Raw genomic sequence first — 22490 nt, 5'->3', positions numbered from 1 at the left:
AGGGCAAGTCTCAAAGAGACACATATGGTCATCATTCAAACCCTGTATTAAAGGTTCAATCATAGAAAAAGCAAGATAATACTATTTCCCAGCTTTTAAGAAAAGTTTGAGCCAAGGGAAAAGCTCACAACAACCCCATTTACCTATGTTCTAACAGCCAAGCATAAAGTCATTTTATCCTTCCAAGTGAAGCAATTCTAGGATTATACAGCTGTTCATTGATTTGATCTTTCCTTTCCTTCACACCTTGACAGCAGCTTCAGGGGAGGGGGGCAAGGAGCAGACTGAGGTAGTACTAATATAGATTATGCATACAGGTACCTCTTTTTTAAAAAGGTACTTGCGAAAAGAAGGTGAAAAAGAATTTAGAACTTAGATGAGTTTTTATTTTTTGGTCTTTTATTAAGTCATATTTTGCAGGTTAATATTTGCATGGTCAATATCTTAGTCCTCTTACGCTAAAAAAAATAATAATAATAATTTTGGGGTCCCTGGATGGCTCAGTTGGTGGAGCATGCAACTCTTGATTTCAAGACTGAGAGTTTGACCCCCCAAAATGGGTGTAGAGATTACTTTAAAATCTTCAAAAACAAACAAACAACAACAACAAACAGACAACTAATTTTAAAATCCCACAGGGGTGAAAGTTAACAATATAGTCATTTAAATAAAAATTTTAGCTAAAGTTTTACATTTTTTCTTATCTAACTGTTCTATCCAGTATATACCTCTATTAAATGTCTGAAATGTCTATCTATTTTACTTACAGAAGATCGGTATTAATAGTACAGGAATCATTAGAAATCTTAGATAAAAAATTTTTATAAAAAATTAAATGCATATCTCCATATTACAAAATAATTTCTGCCCAAGACAATGACTATCTTATTTTAAGTAATGAAAGACAGAATCAAACCCCAGAATAAGGAAATGGGGACCATTCCTTAGAATTCATGAGATCTGATTATTGTATAATGAAAGACAAGTGACTAAGTCTTAGATCTGAGTTTTTAGTTTTAACAATGCAACTAATTAAATGTGTGCCAGCCTTCTCTTTGGGACTCATTTTTCTATAAAACAAGGCAAGTGAACTAGATGATGGTTCAGGTGTCATCAGGCCTAAAACCCAAAATTCCAAATGAAGTGGACTCAATTTCTGAATATTAACTTATTTCTAAGATTAAGTGAAGAACTCCTTTTAGGTATCTTAAGGTATAGTTTTAACTTCAGGAGGAAGGAAATGGGTATTAGCTGGCTGTAATTTCTTCTGTCACAATTCAGAAGAATCGCTGCTTTCATTGACTTTTCCATTAGTAATCAGCAACTCAAATTCCTTATGAAACCAAGTGATATTTAATATAAATATATATATACTATGAGCTGAAAAATTTTTTAATATAATTTGCTAAAAATACCTTCTGACATCACAGAAGCACTAACCTAGCAGAAACTGGACTTTTCTAATTTAATTCTAAATTCTAGGGATTATGTTTAAATTTCTGAAAAGATTCCTTGGAATACCATCTATCAAAACTGTACTTTGAGGGGCCCCTGGGTGGCTCAGTGAGTTAAAGCCTCTGCCTTCAGCTCAGGTCATGATCCCAGAGTCCTGGGATCAAGCCCCGCATTGGGCTCTCTGCTCAGCAGGGAGCCTGCTTCCCAGCCCCATTCTGCCTGCATCTCTGCCTATTTGTGATCTGTCAAATAAATAAAAATCTTAAAAAAAAAAAAACCAAAAAACTATACTTTGATATAGTTCTATAAGTTCTACAAGGATAAAGATCTACAAGGATTAGGTATATAGCTACTACACATAACTACAATAAAATACTTTCACTTGGACTCCAAAAATAAGTCTCAAATAGGCACTCATCTTCATTACTCAATCCCTGTTTTAAGCATCTTATATGATGACTCTAATTCCTTGAGTTTGTATTTCTCCAGACAATATGGGAAAATAAGAAGATCATTACAGAAGACCTGATCTGGGCAATCTCACCTTTCTTTATGCCACTCACACAATCAAAAGCTAACAGATCTTTTATCATTCTAGATCCATGGTAAAAATCCTTGAGAGTAATTCTATCTAATACTTTATTGAAATAACTTCTAAAAATCAAAAACTTATCCAATGTGTAACAAAGATAAATCCAAATGTTTAGGGTCTTTTTTTGTTCTATTGCATAAATGAAACAAAGAATAAACAACAAGATGTTGGTCTGTTTATAAAATAATCTCTGATATATTAAATATTTTATGGTTTAGTTAGGGTCTTTACAATTTATTGTGAAGATAACACTGGACTTATTTTGTACGATTTGTTTCCTAACAGTCCCTGGCAAAAAGCAAAAGTTTTCTGATTTAACAAATGTTTGAAGTACTCTGCAGGAAAAAAAATTATTTAATTCTATATCTCATATTAAAAATACTATTATATAAAAATACACACTGATAGGTATTCCAGTCCTCTAGGAATGATAATGGAAGTATACTGATGTGGTCATAGGTACTTGCTCAGTGATCAGTGTGATGAAAGACACAAAGAAGAGCTAGCTCTTCTTTGTGTCTTCTTCACCCTGACATTCCAACAGTTACCCCAGAAGACGTATCTCCACTCTTTAAGGAGCTAACTACCCATAACAATAACTAAATAACTAAGTATGTTCATTAAATAATTTAGTAGCTATAAGGTAAACCTCATTAAACCAGATGATGGAAAACAAGAAGAAAACTACTTCTTGAAAATACATGATTCAGAGTTTCAGTAAAGAGAAATAAAGTATCTTTATGCAGATATTCCTTTCAGCATGCTTCAAGAATTGATTTCTTAATTATTAGCAGTCAAATGCAAGATAATCAAATAATATGCAAAAGATAAGAATATTTTCTTAAAATTCCCTTATTTCATAAAGTGCAAACTTTATACCTACAGGTCACAAATGCAAAACCAGAAAAATGTGAATTAATAAAATGGATTATATTATATTCACCTGGAGAAAGAAAAGCTGCTTTCTGAATGGTCTTTAGTGCAATATTTTTTTCAGTTTCTGCTGAACTGCTTCCCAAAGCTAATTGATTTACTGCAGTGTACAGTAATGCCTTCTGCAAAAAGGAAAAAGAAGAGTGTTAACCAATTATCTTTGTAGCTCCATGACTTTCAAATTGACTAAAAAAAGGACTATATCAAGTATGATGTGACTTCCTAAACCTAGGAAGAAAAATTATTTTATTGTTTCATAAATAATACTATTTAACAAGTAAGACATTTCCTTTGTACTGGAGAAAACTAACCTTTCCATGATTTGAGTCCAAAATATGAGCCACATTTCCTGCTATAGCACCTCCCTATAATAGAAAATCATATTTAGATAAATGTAAAAACTTTCACAAATAAAAATTAATACTGATAAAAATCTTTCCATTTAATTATTTGAAAAGCTGTTTAACCACATTCATAACTTCCAAACTCCTGAAATATCAAATGATTACTGCTTTAAGAGACAAGTTTAAATTTTAAATTTAGTATTTTGATAAAAATCTTCTCTACTATGATCATTTCAACTCTACTCTTTTAAAATACTCATTAATGGTGCAAAAGTTACACAGTTTTATACCAAACACAAGTACATATTTCCTAGTGATATAAAAGAAAGTGAAAGAAAGGCTGAAAGAGAAAGAGAATCAGAATCCCAGAACTTATTTTAGGATTAACATGGTTTTACTCCATGGAAATATGGTATTTCAAAGTCTTCTGTAGTTCCTACTAAAATGAATAGCCAGAACTTCTTGAAGCAAATGACGGCTTCAATAACAGTCAACTCAAAACTGAAAATGAGAAAAACATATACATCATAATTTTTGTATAGTAAATCTGAAATCCTTAATTTTTAAATTCAGTTAGACATTTTACCTGAAAGAAAGTGAAAGTGAAAGAAAGTGAATTATGAAAATGACTTCATTTTAATTCAGAAGTATACTGTTCTCCTAATTTTATACTGGAATTGTATCAGAAATGTCTTGCACATCATAGTTAGCATATAAAGAATGCTAAGAATAACCTTTAAAAATATGTCAACATAAAAAAATAGAAGATGGATTAAAAAGAAAACAGAAAACACAGCAGAATAGAAGGAGGATTCAAGAGTTAGATCTGGGATGATCCAACACCACAAATACTAACTGTGGTTTTTGCACAAGTTATTTATTCTCTGTCTCAAGTGATCTCCATAAAATGGACATTAATTGCAGCTAATTCATGTGGTTGTTGAGATTAAATGACAAAATACATATAATGGTTGGCACATAGTAAGTACTTCAGTCTAGTGTCTAATAATGATGTTCTTTTAGGTTCTCTGAACTACTATGTGCAAAAACAAGTAGGAATAACAAACAAAATCAGACCCGCACAGACTTCAGACAGTGGAATTATTAGATGTAATAAGTGTTCAAAACATATTAGCTACTACCATTATGTTTACCCACTAATTAAGCAACTATGAAAGGACATAGTAACCACAGAAATTAACAAAATAACAAAATTAACAAAATAGACCCCCGAAAATATCTGGCTACTATGAACTAAAATACATAATCCCTCTTATAGAACATCAATGACTTCATGTTGAGATTCACATTTTTAGATTTTAGACATTAGCAATGTCCTAGTTCTTATTTTCTTATCTTTGAAGAGCTTTTAAATAAAACTATCTTTTGGGATTCAAAAAACCCAACAGTTATTTCTTCCTAAATGGCAACATTATAAACATAACCTAATCACAGAGCCATTAACATAATTTGTATGTATTAAAAAAAAGCCCACCTACTTCTTTGTATCTTTCATAACGCCCAGAACAGTTCAATAGTACAGGAAAGAAACTCGATGTACTACTTATCAAATGACTAATAGAAAATCTGGTGAAAGAGCAGAACTCCCTTGTTGCATTAGTTGTTTCCCAGAAGGATAATGCTAATATTCTAAAAATTATATTACTTACTACATCACAAGTTACTTTATCTTTTTGCCAGAATTTAGAACATTACTTACCTTTGCACTTCGGTTAGCATACTGAGCAACTACTCGGGACAACAGAGACCAAAGAGCTGGATCAGCTGGGTTACTACAGAGATCATCAAAAGCAAAAGGCTTAGAGAGATGGGAGTCACTTTAAACCATGAAAAGTAAAAGCAACCAACATTTTATTTAGTATCAAACTTCAAAACCTTAACAAGTTCATATTAATTGTCTGTGTGTAAATGAAAGGGCCTTAATTTTCAGAAAACATATCTTCTAGATACACCAAGAGTCCTTATGAAAATAAGAAGGAAAAATCAGCAACATGATAATTACAAAGCCTAATCTAATTAAGAAAAGCTAAGGAAATTTAGTACGTTGCGTTCAAGGAAAATGCAGAGATGAAAATTGTGAAAAGAAAATAAATTTCATTTACACTTTACTGCTGGGGTGCCTAAGTGGTTTAGTTGGTTAAGAGCCTGGTTAAGAGTTGGTTCGTTTCGTGACCTCAGGGTTGTGTGATCGAGCCAGGCATAGGGCTCCTCACTCAGCACCGTCTGCTTGAATTTTTCTCCTGCTGCCCCTCCCACCATTCATGCACACACACACTCTCTCTCTCCAAAATAAATAAATCTTAAAAAAAACCCAAAACTTTACTGCTGAAAATAAAACAAATAACCACTATTGCTAGAAATAAGTGCTTTCTATTTTCTAAATTTGGAAGACATTAGTGAATGTTTGAGTGGCCAAAAAATTCCTAAAACCATCAAGTTACACAGCTTCAAATAACAAACGGACCATATCACTAACGAGAATAAGGAAGGACTTTTGTATTAAAATGACTTTCAGGCTTTAACTTACTGAATAAGAGCAAACTTATTCAAACTTAATGAATAAGTGCAAAATCTCTGTTCTCTTATCTCCTTATCAACTGATTTTTTTTTTAATCTTTATAAATGAAATAATATGTAGAGTCAGCTAGCTATCTGGTCCTAAGTGCAATTTCAGAAAACTACATTCTGGTTTACAAAAATATATGCTTCACTCATTTTATATTCCTAGTAAGGTCCAAATGTCAAAGATTAGCCCATCAAGTGTAATTACCCCAAGTTCACAAGTACAGAATTTACCTATGAACAGCTTTAGATGCTTGTCTCTGCACTGCCACACTGCGGCCTTGCAGTGCATAAATCGCTGAAATGAGAAGGCACTTTGGATAATCACTGTCTTTCTGTTTGATGTGCTTCAGCAATTCATTAAGTGCCGCTTTGGAAAGTGTAGCATCCTGCATTGTCAATCCAAGAGCACACAGGGCTTGAAGGCTTTCTGTGGTTGGTTCCTTTAAGATGGAACTGTAAGTATTTTTAGTTGTCTATTAGCCATAGTATAGTAGTCTGTAACTATTCAAACATATTTAACATTTAGTAAAAAATGCAGTTTACTTAAGGATTTACCAAACTAAGCCCAGCTATAAGATAAATATAAAACAGATCCCTTGGCTTCTGGGGACGGCAATTTCCCTAAATGTCCAGAGCAGTTAAAAATTCCAAGGGCCTTTCTTTTCTATTCATTATATCTAAGTTTTAGAAACAAATGTAAATAGTGTTTCGGGGGCCTGGGTTTTAGAAAAATAACTAACCAGATAACCATATAAATAACTAGAGATACCATAGGTTATTATTTTACCAATTTGTTCCAAAAACATAGAAATAGTTACAAGTTATACTGATATATATTTTTAAAGCTTTAATTTTAAATGAAATTTATCAGGTTAACTTGAAAAATAAAGATGAAAAAAACTCTTTGGGGACCAAAGAGGCCAAAAAATAAGCTAGTAGAACTCCCTTCATTAAAATTTTAAGATCCTACTAGATCAAATGATCAATTACTCTTTTAAACAAATAAATAATACACACAGAGTACAGGACGGTTTTGAAGGACTGGATGGACCCAGAGCTAAGAATTAAGCCATGATCTCTAGTTCCACCTATGACCCTCAGTTCACAATCAGGTCAGTCCAATCCCTTTTATTCGCCAAAAAGTTCCTACAACATTAAAAACCTCCTTTTACATTGTTCCAATTTTTAACCCAATGTTTAATCTGGTCATGTTAAGTGTTGTTGTCAACTATACATACCATTTAAATAGCAATGTCTTGGCTACATCCATTTTTCCTTGTTTATACTCCGTTATTGCCAGAGCTGTCAAGATATGGGCTTTGTCCCGCTCTGATTCAACAATAGACAAGGCCCTCTCATAGGCTATTATACAGAGTTGGAAACAAAACAAAAGAAAATAAACACAATCCTGATTGACAAACAGTGAAATTTCTGCCTTCTTAATTCTATTTTTTTAAAGATCTAACTAAAAAATACATCTTATTGTTTCCTTATTTTCAAGTGGACGGAAAAAATTTTTAGATAATCTAACTTGGTTTAGTTGGTCCAAGGTGATCCTGGGGATATCGTTAAGATTATTATGAGGCATTTCCTAACTTCTATCTTCAGAATCTATAGGGGAGTCTTCAAGGGATGTGAAGGCCTACAGCCACTGAGATACCACGAAAATTTCCACATGCATACCAGTAACTCCATCAAGCTAGGTACTTAACAGTACTAGCACACACATACACATATATATGAAAAAATATATATATATATATATATATATATGAAAATGTACTCAATGAGCATTTTTGGAGAAAACAAAACACACTATTACCAAAAATGTTCAAGGCCTTCACTTATCAGAAATTTCCATTTAAGCAAAGACCTGCTTTCAAATGCTAACTCTAAGAGTTAACTAACTCTAACTCTAGCTAACTAGAGTTAGCTAACTCTAACTCTAAGAGATCTTGGGCCTCAGTTTCCTTATGTAAATAATTTAAGATAACACTCAGCTCATAACACTGCTGTAAGGACTATTCACATAATAATGTACTAAAGGAGGGAACAGATAAAAAGTACCTAATATCATTCCTGACTCTTAGTTGGATTTTAATAAACATTGCAACCCCTACTCCTATTTTAATGTTCCATCTTTCTGCATGTAATCTTGTTGCGATTAAATTCCACTCAGCCCTGGAAAAGTAAGATATGTCCTTTAGCTTCAAGCAACATACTCACCTTTGCTGCTTTCTTTATATAGACCTTTCATAAATAAAGCCAATGCAAAACCTATGATGTCTTCTAACTCTTCAAGGGGTGTTGACTTAAAAGCCTGGATAGCTTTATCATATTCACCAATGGAACTAAGAAGCAAAACACAACTTACTTTTAATAATAAAAACAATTTTGGCTTGTATCATAAGAATACAGAGAGATTATTATACCAAGTTTCTTTTATCTTCACATACTTCATCTATCAGTGCTAAAGCTAAAGAAAAGACATGTTAAAATAGAAGGCATATCATTTATTTCAAATAAGATGTACTGGGGCAATTTAATTTCACGCTTTGTTTCTTTCAAATTACATGTGAAATGATTAGTTCTGCTAAATTACAAAGTATCTTTCTTATTAACAAACTTGAACTAAAATCCCAAGGCATAAAAATAATTTTAAGTTGACTTTTATACAGAACTCTTTAAGCTTAATATATTGGTTGACTATTAACCTATAAGTATGGTTTTAGCATCTCTGAGAAGCTTAACAAGCATAAAATACCTAATTAAAATCAAACCTAGCCTTTGTATAAACTGTTTACCTGCTCGTCCTTTTTTTTTTTTTTTTTTGAGAATATAAAGATAAACTGAATTCCACAGACAAAACTACAGATTATCTTTTCTGTACTTAATAGGAAGAAAAGTAAAAATTATTACATAGGATACTAAAGTACAGTACTTCCTTTTAAAGTTTATTTCATTTTATTTTTTGGAGAGAGTGCATGGCACATGAGCAGCAGGGTGGAGGCGGGGAGGACAGCGAGAAAGAGAGAGACCAAGAGAGAGAATCTTGACCAAGCTCCACTCAGTGGGGAGCCCTCTGCGGCACTCAACCTCAAGACCCTGAGATAGTGACCTGAGCAGAATCAAGAGTCAGACGCTCTCCCAAAAGAACCACCCTAGCGCCCCTAAACTATAATCCTTTTTAATAACAAAAAAAAATTGCTTTGTTTATTTATTTGCCATCACCTGCACAGGATGCACTGTGCCCTTGAGATTCTTATTTTTCGTATCCATCACTATAATCAGAAACTGTTTCTATTTTATCGTGTTATTCGAACTCTTTTTAGAAAATCCTTTTAATCTAGGGGCGGGTGTGGGATCTAAAAATACAGGCAGACTTTGAGTCTAAAATTAGTCTCATAAAGGTGAAGTATTTTAAAAATAAAAAAATTTTAAGGTTTTTAAAGTCAAAAAATCTCGAATTTTGATAAATATTTTGGTGAAGGAAAGAGGGCTACCTTAGATTGTATAAGGATACATACATATATTAAAAAGCTTTTTTAAAAAAATAAACACTATCTTCAAACATGTGATTACTTTTGTAGAGAATAGACTAGAACTAGGAAAAGCACAAGAGGCTTCAATTTTATTTGTAACTTTTTCTTTGGGAAAAAACCCTGAAGACAATGGGCAATTTTAAGATCTGTTATATTTGAGCAGTGACTATCATTAAATTATGCTGTATACTACTTACTGCATTTTGCATGCTTAATATATTTCATAATAAAAACAAATTTTAAAAGACATGATCTACTCTCTGTAGAAGATATAGATTTTTTTCTAAAATATTTACATTATATGGTGGGGCATTTGGGTGGCTCAGTTGGTGAAGCATCCAACTCTTGATTTTGGCTCAGGTCATGACCTCAGGGTTGTGAGGTCAAGCCCTATGTCAGGCTCTGTGCAGAGCATGGAGCCTGCTGAAGACTCTCTCTTTCTCCCTCTGCCTCTTACCCCCTTCCTAAAAAATAAAAAAATAAATAAAAATAAAATATTTACATTATATGAAACCCAAACTAAAAACAAATAGATACTTGTTCCATATAATTTCTTACAACCTATCTTCTGCTACAACAAAAACTTAAAAATGACAAAACTATCAACTCCTAAACACAACAGTTTAAAAATACAGGAGGGAATAGCAGTCGGAACAGTAATATTTTCCCATCTATGAATATGATTTAGTTACACGGTTATAAAAGAAAGTAACTGGCTACCTCAGATCTCTACTATGTACCTCTTTAAAAGATGCAGGCACTAGTCCCAAAACATCAAACTACAATTTCAACAATGTATTTCCAACTAGACCATTCCATTTGGGGGCAGTTCTCAACTTGAGGAACACTTCCCAAAGTTGAACCAAAAACCTTCCCCGCATAATACTTCTATTCTCCAGACCCTGAAGACAATGGACAATCCTATAGATTTTTGTTTTCTTCATTTCATCCTAATTTTTTAATGCTGTCATAACAACTTGTTCACAACAAATTGCTACAACAAAAGCACTTAATATTTAGATTTTAGACTGTCAGGAAAATTACTTTAATAAAGTGATCTCTTACTAAGTGAAATCATTGATCATACTTGAGTTTTTAATTCTAACCTCTAAAATAACTGGGTTTTAATCTTTTTTCTTTCTTTCTTTTTTTTTTAAAACTCTTTTTGAAGTCAAAAGTCTTGGAAAACCTGAAGAAAGCTAAATGGCTCTCTCTCCATCCCAAAATACTCATACACAAAAATTTTTTTATACTATTTCTAAACAGTTTCTAGATCCTCAATGGCCATTCCCCAGGTAAGTATAAGCAGCAAACGAATCAGAATAAATCCAATTCCTTTTCCAATTAACTAGGGTTCTATTATAACAGACAGCAAGTGCCTCTCTTTGAAATGTTCTCTTGTACAGTCCACAACCATCAGTTCTAAATCTGCTTCTCACTAAAGCACAGTGGCCTTAGATATTGATGTAGGAACAGGAAACTATTAGCAAAGCCCAGTATTGAGGGAATTATGTATCCTTGGGAGATTTTCAGCCCACTCATCTATAAATGTCCCACTACTCTGGAAATTTGTCACTGCCTCAATAGTCCCATAGCTTTCGCCAGAAAAATCTAGTAAAGTCACAGAATTAATGGGAAAAATGTACTTACCATAACAATCTTCCATAATTTCTTACTGTAACATTGTAAGTATCTTGGTCTTCCGCAGTCTGTAACAATAACATTGCCCTTAAAAAGGACAAGGTTTTTTAAGTTACCTGTGTACAATAGCATTCTTTTCCTCTTCCTCATTAACAGAGATTTTGTAACTTTTTCTTTGGGAAAAAACATTGAAAATAATGGACAATCCTATAGATTTTTGTTTTCTTCATTTCATTCTAATTCTTTAATGCTGTCATAACAACTTGTACACAACAAATTGCTACAACAAAGGACTCAATATTTAGATTTTAGACTGTCAGGAAAATTACTTTAATAAGGTGATCTCTTACTAAGTGAAATCGTTATCATACTTGAGTTTTAAATATTCTAAAAAACTTGATCTAAATATGGGAAATAATGGTGTCACGATTGTAAGTTTTGACATTATCTCAAGAACACAGCAAACAATCTTAAAAATATTTATGCCAGTAGTTTGATTTAGGAAGCCAGGAAATTGAGTGCTTTCATGTGCCCTTACCTATTACATACAGAAAAATATTAAAGCGGTATTTAGTTAAGAAAGAAAACAATCATAAGGAGTCCCTAAAGGCCATATTATTTTTTTTTAAAGATTTTATTTATTTATTTGACAAACAGAGATCACAAGTAGGCAGAGAGGCAGGCAGAGAGAGAGGAGGAAGCAGGCTCCTTGCTAAGCAGAAAGCCCGATGTGGGGCTCAATCCCAGGACCCTGGGATCATGACCTGAGCCGAAGGCAGAGGCTTTAACCGACTGGGGCGCCCAGGCACCCCTAAAGGCCTTATTTTTATCTTCTTGTGTTTAGTCCCTTTGGGACAAGCAGAAAAATGTCTTAACAACAGGAGTTGGATATTTTGTAAGATTTTTGTTTTTACTTTTCTGCTTTTTTAAAAAATAATTTTATTTATTTAACACACACAAACACAGAGAGCACAAGCAGGTAGAATAGCAGGCAGAGGGAGAGGGAGAAGCAGGCTTTCTGCTGAGCAAGGACCTGATGTGGGGCTGGATCCCAGGACCCTGGGATTACAACCCGAGCTGAAGGTAGTCACTTAACCAACTGAGCCACCTAGGCGCCCCACTTTTCTTTTCTGTTTAAAAAGGATTATCTAGGGATAAATACCCAAGGAAAGTTTTTAATATGTATGATGGTAAATGAAAAACAAATATTTGCCAAAGCAGTCTAAAAGACAGTATTATATAGTATATTAAAAACTATAATGGTTAGATTTATACCTACTTTGTGGTTTTAAGCTTCAAATAGTTGTTTAAAGCAGAAAACAATGGCAATATCAGTCAAGGAGGAGTGGTGCCTATCCACATGCCTGTGGAGCTGCTATTTTAAGTTCAAGGTATAACTAGTGTTAGAGTCACAGTGTTTGTGATTATAGTATGTAGGAAAAAAATAGCAAGTGCTGTAAAGCTGTCCAGTTTTCTTTGTTTAAAAATCCTGCTCACTGTGGCGTTCTACCATATTTCTACAGTTTATTTACAGGTGGGCTTATTGTAACATTGAAAGAAACAGACTTGTAGTTTTTTATAAATCTCCACATACACCTGGAAAAATACCTCCTTGATTAGACAGCCTCCAGTACCATCTAGTGATGACTCCTTTGAACTTACCAAGAGATCCATAAAAGGACGTGGCAAAGCATTTCGGGCACCTCAATTATTTTTTACCTGACAAGGCTTCTTCTAAGTATTTTTCAGATTTAGGGCAATGATATGTGCAATCAGGACTTTAAACTTTTCACTTAGTGCTCACAATATTAAGAGTAATTTTCTTATTATCCAATCAATTCATTTGCAGAGAATAGACCTTCAAGTTGACTTCATTTCCTACGCTCCTGGTTGGTCATTTTACTAAGCATACTGTCCTCGTTTCTTCAACATGCCACGTCCACTCCTGTGTCAGACCACTTGCTCTTGCTGTTCCCTCCGCCTGGATGCTCTCGCCTCTTAACCAAATGGCTTAGAGCCTCGCTTCGTTCACGCCAAGCGTCACCTGCCTCCTTAGGAAACCTGTAACTCTTAAACCTGTCTCAAACTCACTACCTACCTTCATGTTCCCTGGCCCTTTACCCCATTTTGATTTTCTTTCTTAGCAATTATTACCATCACAGATGTTGATAAGCTCAGCACATGTCTCCCCACCATCAGAACGGGGGCTCCATGAAAATGGAGCCTGTGTCTGTTTTATTTCACTGCTAAATTGCCAGTGCCAAGGACAATGCTTGGCACAAAGCAGTTCAAAAGCTACTGAATGAATAAAATACAGATCTTAAATTCAAACAAATATATCATAACGTTCTCATTTCTTCTCTGAATGAACCTGCGTGTTTTTTAATAAAGCTAAACAAAGTCTAAACTGAAAGATTTTTCTGAAACAAAATCTGAGAGGCTTTTTAGTTTGGTTTTTGTCCCCCCCTCTCCCCCCACCCTCCATCTCTCTCTTGGATTGAGCCACAGAAACCCAAATACAGCTGAAAATTTAAAATTGCATCTTTCCATCTTACATTCAAAGATGTAATAATAGATAATAAGAGATCAGGAAAGGAATCAGAGCTTTTGTTTAGTACCTTCTTCATGAACTGAGACTAAATTAAAAAAAGGACAACTAATAAATAAGGACCGCTTTTAATTAAATGTAGAGTTTACCTTTGGTATGCCTCTGTGGCTTCCTTTTTCAGTTGTAGATGTTCATTTAAGTAACCCAACATTGTGAAAGCTGGAGCATAATTCTGAATTCTTTCTGGAAATCCAAAAAAATATTTTCTTTACATGTGCATGGTGGTTGTTGTAAAATGTTAATATTCAATATCTTACATGCTAGATTACCTCCTATGATCACTAGCATTCTTAAGAATAATCTGATATTTATCTTGACTATAAAATACTAGTAAACATTTTATAACTTCTAAATGATTATTTTATACTTATTTACAGCTTCTAGTTGCACCTGAAAGTCTAAACATTTTTATCCCCAAAGTGTAATAATTTGAAATTGTAATTCGTGTTAACACTAGTCATAAGATTTATAAGGAAATTCCGTTCTTTGGCTAACGAAGCTTTCCTGAAATTTTCTTGATGGTTCTGTTCCAATTTCTATGTGTTAAAAAAAATGAACTCAGTACTGTACACTAGAAACCCAGGATGACTTGGACACTTTCTATGTAGTATTTTGAAATGTTAATGTCAGAAAACATCATGTACGTACTAGCATACAGAGAAACACATCTGATTTACTTAAAAGTAGTATTGGGAAATAAGCCTTCCAATCCCTTAAATTGTTTTTTTGCTTGTTTGTTTTTGGTTTTTTTTTTTAAATTTTATTTATTTATTTGGCAGAGAAAGAGATCACAAGTAGGCAGAGAGGCAGGCAGAAAGAGAGGGGAAAGCAGGCTCCCCGCTAAGCAGAGAACCCGATGCGGGGCTCGATCCCAGGACCCTGAGATCATGACCTGAGCCGAAGGCAGAGACTTAACCCTCTGAGCCACCCAGGCACCCCAAATTGTTTAACAAAGTAGAGTGCAATCACAATTTATGTGATGGGTAGACTCTAAAGTTAAAGCACAAAGTGAAAATCACATAGTCAAAGTTATTCTTGAAAACTCCCGAAGTCACAAAAGAGAGGAACACCAAAACTGAGTCAAACTAAGAAGAGATTCATGTCTTCCACTCTGAGGAAAACTGTCAGCAAGACAAAGAGACTGCCTGCATTCTCTCTGCTCCCCCCGCCCTTCTCTCCTCCTTCCTTCCTTCCTTTCTCTCTTTCTTATTCATTTGTTCATTCATCATTTATGGCAAAGTCACACAGAGTTGAATTTAAATATGATATATTTATATCACATATAGTGATATGGTGCCACTATAGGATAAGAAAACTAGGATCTTCATAACTGCCAGGGAATTCTGTGTTCATTGGTCTACGTATCTGAATTTTGTAGAAAGTAAGATTTACGTCTCTGTATAAATCCTTTACATGTTACCCATTCTTACGGAAACTTCTCAGTAAAATTTCTGATTTATACACTCTCACAGAGGCGCTAGCTATTCTTCAGTCATTCATTTTGGCATACTGCCTAACACGTACCGCTCTGAAGTGCTGGGGTTTGTTTGTCAACTAACTGCCTTCTGCTCAAGTATCCCAGGCTCAATGCAGGAAGAGTATTATAATCCTCTCCATACCTATGATGAGAAATTTTCTCCTCTGCTTTTCAGTTTATCTGATTCTTCGTAATATGCAAGTGTCCCTGTGCCTACTTAAACTTCTTGCTTCTTTATTTGTCAAGGGATAAAAACAAACAAACAAAAAAAAAAACTAACATTTCTTGAGCATCTAAGCTTTGCCAAGAACTCTGCAAAACATTTTGTATAAATCATTCCATTTAAACTCTAAGTAACAGATACTTTCATTCTTGTATTATGGATGAGAAAACTAAAATTCAATTGTACAACATGCCCAAGGTTTCATCATAACTACTAAGAGGCAGAGTAGAGATTAAAACCCACTGGTACTTTTCCACCCCCCAACCCCCATCACAAGTGCACTCCTTAATCCCCATCACCTATCTCACCCATCCCCTCTGTACACTTCCCCTCTAGTAACCACCAGCTTGTTCTCTCTAGTTCTTGGTTTGTCATTCCTCTTGCCTTTTTTTTTTTTTTTAAAGATTTTTATGTATTTGAGAGAGAGAGAGTGAGAGAGAGAATGAGAGGGGAGAAGGTCAGAGGGAGAAAGCAGACTCCCCATGGACCTGGGAGCCTGATGCGGGACTCGATCCCAGGACTCCAGGATCATGACCTGAGCTGAAGGCAGTCGCTTAACCAACTGAGCCCCCCAGGTGCCCCCTCTCTTGCCTTTTAACTTTGTTCATTTGTTCTGTTTCTTAAATACCACACTTGAGTGTCATCACATGGTATTTTAGTCTTTCTCTTTTGACTTATTTGACTCTGTCTCTATTTGACTTATTTCATTTAGTATTATACTCTGAAGCTCCATTCATGTTGCTGCAAATGGCAAGATTAAACTGGTAATAAAACTAGTAGTTTTATTAAGGAAGAAAGGACATTATTACAACAGAAGGTTAATGAAACTTCACCATTCTGTCCTTTTCCTAAACCTAAATGTGTTTTTCCAGTATCCTGAAGAAAAATCAGGTGTTAAAGTAGGAGGTTAAACACACTAGTTTTGGGGGGGAAAAAAAAAACCCAAAACCACTAGTTTTGGAATTTAAAGCAGATTATCACATTTAATGTTCACACGTCTAACACTTAGCAATTATCATCTTTACTTTACAAGGCTGATAGAAGTAAAGAGAAGTAATAAAATACTCGGCCTAAGACTGCAGAGAAATAAATGGCAGAGAGAGAACAGCAGCAACTCAGGTCCATTAAATTCCAAAATACTTTCCACTAAAATGTGGGAATCAGTTTTATTGGAAGCATTAGGTAACAGCAATTTTCCTCACTCTTCAGAAGTCATTTCTATAATTTGAAAAGGAGACTGGTTGGCCACTGGGAGAAAAAAAGGGCAATTCATGTCTTAAGGAACACTAATATTTAATTTAGAATTAACTAATTTAAAAAACTAAATTGTTTCAATAGTTATTCAAATATTGAACACCTTACCTATGTATTTACTCAAAACAACTTGTGCTGCTGGAATAGCATTCATCTGAACAATGTTGTACCGGTACAGCTCTGTATCTCTGTTGCTTTTATCTTGTAGTGTCGTACAGACCCAGTACGCATAACCTATTGCTCCCTCAGTCTATAAAAAGAGACAAAGTTAACAAGCAAACAAAGGGTAATAAATATACCAATAAAAATTACTGAACAGTAAACTTCAACACAGTAAATACCATATCTTAGTCTTAAGTCCACTGCTAAGTGCCTCTAAATGAAGACTCACTATGATTCAGTACAACTAAGAGCATATTTAAATTACTTGCTCCAACCCTAAGTAGAAGAATCAAATGGGATTTAAATAAAAGTGCAAAAACAATGTCACCCAATGGGGTTGATTTCCTTCTTCTCAGCACCGCTCTTACAGATAAAACTAATAATTACCAATCTAAAGGGTTCTAAAACACTTTCATAATCAAGAAATGTCAACCAAGTCTAGTCCTTATTTCACATTGATTTTTTCCTAGAGTCTCAGTTTCAATTCTGAATGTCTACTGTATCTATTAAATTCTATGTCGTTTCTTCACCAGCTTCCAAAAGATAACAGAAGACAAAAATGACAAGTTCGTTAAAGACAGCGTATCTGTTTCTAAGACAGAATAAAGAGTAGAGACAATTGCTGTTATTAACATCTGATACCATTCTGTATTCATTTTCTCAACAAGCATAATACTTAATTCAAGAATCCTTAAGAATGGTCAAATTCTTACATGCATACTGAGTTCTGTAGTATGCCTGAAAAGATCCATAGTGTCATAACTTCCAACTGTCTCTGCAATAAGAGCCTAAAAAAGGAAAAAAGAGGTTCTTAATGTGTTTAAAAGGAATAATAACATAATAAGTGAAACTATTTGGAAGAATCAAAAGTATACTAGCTATGCTTAAAAGCAGAGCTAATTTCTTTTTTAATCTTGGCTACTATGTTCCCATGGCTCAAAGGACCAGAATGACTTATTTTTTTGTTTTTGTTTTTTTAAAGATTTTAGTTATTTATTTGACAGAAAGAGACAGCAAGAGAGGAAATAAAAGCAGGGGGAGAGGGAGAGGGAGAAGCAGGCTTCCCACCAAGCAGGGAGTCCGATGTGGGGCTCCATCCTAAGACCCTGGGATCACGACCTTAGCAGAAGGCAGGTGCTTAACGACTGAGCCACTCAGGAGCCCACCAGAATGACTTGTTAAATTGGCCCTTAAACTGGAAAATGCTTTCAGAATTCCATCTGCAATCAGGCAGTAGTGGAATAATCCACATAAAATTCCTCAGAACGATGATGAAGTTGCATTACCTTCTCCCTTCCCTTTCACCCTTGATCCATTCATACCAGTTTGTCTGGAGCAGGGCTCTTAATCATAAGATCACCTCAGATTCACCTAGATAAGTTTTTTGTTTTTTTTTTTGTTTTTTTTTTTTAAAGGAGGTCCTTTCCCCCAGACTTCTAGTTTCCACGGACCTGAGGTAGAGTCTCAACCTATTCATTTTTTTAAAGTGCCTCAGAATTTTAAATAACACACCTGTATCTTTAAATTTATAGACTATGAGATAAGTTAAAATTACTTTCAAACTCATCTATCTTTTAGAAAAAAATCATATACATTACTAATATTATTTAAGAAATAATATTAGGTCTCACTTTTACTGTTACCATATAAGTAAACCTACCAGTTAATGTATGAAATAAAGTATTTTTAAGAATACAAAGAATTGAAAAATTAAAAAAAATACTTAGGTGGCTCTGATTAGCATCCCAAATCTCCTGACCCAGAGCAGTACTACTCGAAGTACCTGGACCATGTAGTAATGCCATTAGTAGTAATGCCATTGCTCCCCAATGCTACCACAGTTCATAGAACCACAGTTCATAGAGTTACCTTTATAACTCTGCTTGCTTCACCAATTAACTAGAATTTGACCCAAAAGTCAAAAGTAGAATAAAACATATCAAAATTCTGATTATTGATTTCCTGAGATGGGTGATGCTCCTGTTATTCTCTGAACCAAAACAATCAGCCACTTACTAATTCATTACAACTTCTCAATTAGGTAAGACCCTGGGGGCCATCAGCCAAGCCCCTTCTTTTTCAAGGTAGAAAAATGAAATCTAGCAGTGATATGTTCAGATAAAACAATCAGGCCAGTGATGGACTCGCCTTTGTAACCAAGTATCCTGATTCCTATTTGGCAATACACAAATCTAGAGTGTGAACAGAAGAAGAACAATACTCATAAACAAACAAAATCCTCAAATATGAAGATTTTACAGAAAGTGGGAAAACATAATCAGAATGATCTTTGTCAATGTTAAAGTTTTTGGTAAACATGCATTTAAATAAGAGAGTTCTGGGTTTTTTGTTTCTTTGTTTTTTTTTTTTTTTTTAGCTCAAAGCCTCCCCCACCCCAGACCAAAGCTTAATCATACAAGTTGTATGACCCTAGGCACTGTACTTAGGATCTCTAAACTTTAATTTCCCCATCCATGAAAAGTTTAATAACAACCACCATCTCAAAGGACTGATGGAAGATTAACCGAAATAACATATACAAAGAGACTAGCACAGTGACTAGCACAAAGGAAGTCCTCAAATGTTACCTGTTATCATTATTATCATTGTTATTTGTATTAATAGTTACTTATACCACTTTATATTAATAGGTTGTTTATATCCTAGGATTATTAATAAACATATATATCTTACTTGTCCAATCCAGCACATTAAATAAGACGGATCAAGAGACTGAGCCATTTTGAAAGCTTCATGAGCTTGCTAGGAAAAAAAGTAAAAAAATAACATATGCCATTTTATTAACTTAGTATTAAACTGTTTGTGTTTAAAAAGCTAAGAGAATAAGGTAAGTCACACTTGTCAACATAAACACTTATAAATCTAAGATTTCATTGTTTAAACAAAACTAGCAATGTTTAAAACCATGTTTTAACTACCTAGTCTTAAAAACCTCTGGGTACAACAGATCTCTCTATTGGCTTAGGGGTTCTGGTCCCCACTGAAAGGGAAATACAGGGGTGCACCTCATAGTCTGTAGAACCTCTAACCAATCACCCATCCACTTGCTAGCCACAGTTTGACAGAAGTACCGACTATCCCCTCCTGAAGCTTAACTGGTAAGATAAAAACTAACAAACAATGACACATATCTGCTACTGGGCGAAAAAAGAATGATCAACATAAATCTGTGCCAAACAGTCAGGAAACTTTAAAGATACCTCACTTGGACTCATTAAGTTACGTGCTTATTTTTCTGCTCCAAACACCTATTGTTACATGCTGCCTGATACTCTACTCAGTAATCTGTATGTGACAGCAGTCTTATTTTTCTTATGAAAAAGGTAGTTCATGGACAGCAACTGAGTTGTGCTATCATAAAACTACATTCATAGCTTATTAACTAAGATTTAGCTTTGTTTAAATTTTTAAAAAATATTTTCACATTTTAAGACCCAAATTAATATTCTCCTTCATTCTGTTTACAGTCTTTTGAAGCAATCTAGGAGTGACTTAATTTATCCCTGAAAATATTACTGAAGCTATTTTAAAAGGATGATATTCGATATAACAGCCGAAACACAAAATTGTGCAGATGTGCTATTACCTACAGATTTATGGAAACCTTCTTTTTTAAAGATTTTATTTATTTATTCAACACAGAGAGATACCACAAGTAAACAGAGAGGCAGGCAGAGAGAGAGGGGGAAGCAGGCTCCCCGCTGAACAGAGAGCCCGATTCGGGGCTCGATCCCAGGACCCTGAGATCATGACCTGAGCCAAAGGCAGAGGCTTAACCCATTGAGCCACCCAGGCATCCCAGATTTATGGAAACTTTTAAACATGACCTACAGACACATTTCCAATTACTGTATTTCACCTTCTCTAATATATAACTGTTCAGGCATGACAAACTACATTGTGGCATCTAAAGGAATTAATATCCACTAAAGGCCCAATCGAAATCACCCAAGCGGAGGTTAAACTTAAGCTGCAAGACAGTACTAATCATCCCCATGACTTCCTCTCCCCACCCCTAACAGATCCCATACAGAGCTCCTCTTACATGTGTACAGATAAAAAGAAAAACACTCAAATATTTCATAACAGAACTGTTATAATCTTTAAATGAAAACCCAACATAATCATAAAACCAGAATTTCTTCAATTGTGTGGAAAGGAAAATAAATCTTATCCGTTCACTATTCATATCTATAATAAACTAAATGTCATCAATTACCTAGCATACAGGAGAGCATACTGAAAAGACAATAATATTCAAAGTAATTCCCCACAAGAAGATGAGCGATTACAAAGAGGTCATAAATAAAGAACGTTTTTACTTTTAATGTGACAAAACAGACAATACATTTACCTCAATGTTTTCATTTGCAAGGTATAACACTCCCAAGTTGGTCCATGCAACAGCATTCTAAAAAACATACATATACACAATTAGGTTCCTGCCTACATGGCAGTCTCAGAAAATTACTAACACTAAATTCTTAAGTTCTTTATCATTGACAGACACAAAGAACACCCACAATTTGTTCCGACTGGATAGACTTGATGAAACAGTGTTGAGCAAGGGCGTAATTTCTAATACCTGAAAAATACAGAATTTGATGAAACTGAACTTTATTATAAAACCATCTTCTAAAACTATTGAAATGTTACTCAGTTCTTACCATTGTGACATGAAACCACACCAAGAGCATTCCAGTATAAGTGATTTTTACTGTCAAGTCTCACTGCCTTTTTCAGACACTGAAAAGTAAAATTGGATTAATTTTTGTATCTTGGAGCATCAGCATTTATATCAAGATAAATGTGGTTTTACATGAAAACACAATAGTATCTACTTTATCAAAAACATCTATCAGAAAAGCACTTTGTTTTTTAAAAAGCTTATAAAAAATTTCTCAAAACCATACATGTAAAGATTTCTCCAACAACTCTTTAGGATCATTTGTATTGCTGCCTGTTTCTGCTAGATATTGTGCTTGGCGATAATAATTAATTCCAAGATCACACCACGTATTAGATGTAGACATCAGTTTTAACGCACGACCGTAACACCTATGGAAATATAAAAATAAATGTTACATTTTGTTAAAATGTCCTAATTCAAAGTGAATGTCATTAACTAGCAATCTTTGTAAATTACCTTCCTCCAAGATGGAGGAGCTCACTCTTCTTTAATACTTGTTTGCCTTCTTTCTGACCTAAAAGGACTCCTAAAACAGTAACATTCACTTTGGATGGTGAGACAGCATACAGACTGGTACAAGCATCCCCAACTAGCTTCCAAAGGCAAGAGACATCAGCTTGATGTTGCAGAGCCCTAAAGAAAACAAACAGTGTGATTCTTACAAATTTTTTCCAAACAATGGGAAATTTATCTCTCTCATTATAATCTTAATTATGAACTACTTCCTTGGTTAAGTGCAATGAATGCTTTACTAAATTCTTTCTAAATGGATCACATTTTATCACCTCCCTATTAGGAAGAAGAAAGGAAGGGAGGGAAGGGGAAGAATTGATCATTTTAAATGCCAGAAATTTTGCAAACATGTGAAGACCCATATTTATTGAAGCAAATAAGACTGAATGCACGAGCTTCAAAGAGTAAGTAAAAATATTAATTATGGTGATAAAGGGCACTTCTTTTTA

The 22490-nt window shown here is 34.3% G+C and overlaps 1 protein-coding gene across 1 annotated transcript in view; it reads right to left on the bottom strand.

The window, feature by feature from the left end:
- The window catches only part of SKIC3 (SKI3 subunit of superkiller complex), an 81922-nt gene that overhangs the window by 22257 nt on the left and 37175 nt on the right, over positions 1–22490 (bottom strand). Inside the window, exons 21-36 of the mRNA XM_080803947.1 lie at positions 21985–22161; positions 21752–21896; positions 21506–21584; positions 21362–21423; positions 21193–21249; positions 19512–19580; positions 17531–17605; positions 16764–16905; positions 13791–13884; positions 11103–11180; positions 8137–8261; positions 7149–7272; positions 6142–6363; positions 5045–5117; positions 3292–3345; positions 2991–3102 (exon numbers count right to left, since the gene is read on the bottom strand). Coding sequence (XP_080660073.1) covers positions 2991–3102; positions 3292–3345; positions 5045–5117; positions 6142–6363; positions 7149–7272; positions 8137–8261; positions 11103–11180; positions 13791–13884; positions 16764–16905; positions 17531–17605; positions 19512–19580; positions 21193–21249; positions 21362–21423; positions 21506–21584; positions 21752–21896; positions 21985–22161 — 1688 coding nt within the window. The remainder of the gene's footprint in view (positions 1–2990; positions 3103–3291; positions 3346–5044; positions 5118–6141; positions 6364–7148; positions 7273–8136; positions 8262–11102; positions 11181–13790; positions 13885–16763; positions 16906–17530; positions 17606–19511; positions 19581–21192; positions 21250–21361; positions 21424–21505; positions 21585–21751; positions 21897–21984; positions 22162–22490) is intronic.

This window comes from Martes martes (assembly GCF_963455335.1).
Source record: "Martes martes genome assembly, chromosome: 5".
Taxonomy (NCBI): domain Eukaryota; kingdom Metazoa; phylum Chordata; class Mammalia; order Carnivora; family Mustelidae; genus Martes; species Martes martes.
Note: the sequence above shows the minus strand (reverse complement) of the source record. Positions and strands in the feature narration are given on the sequence as shown.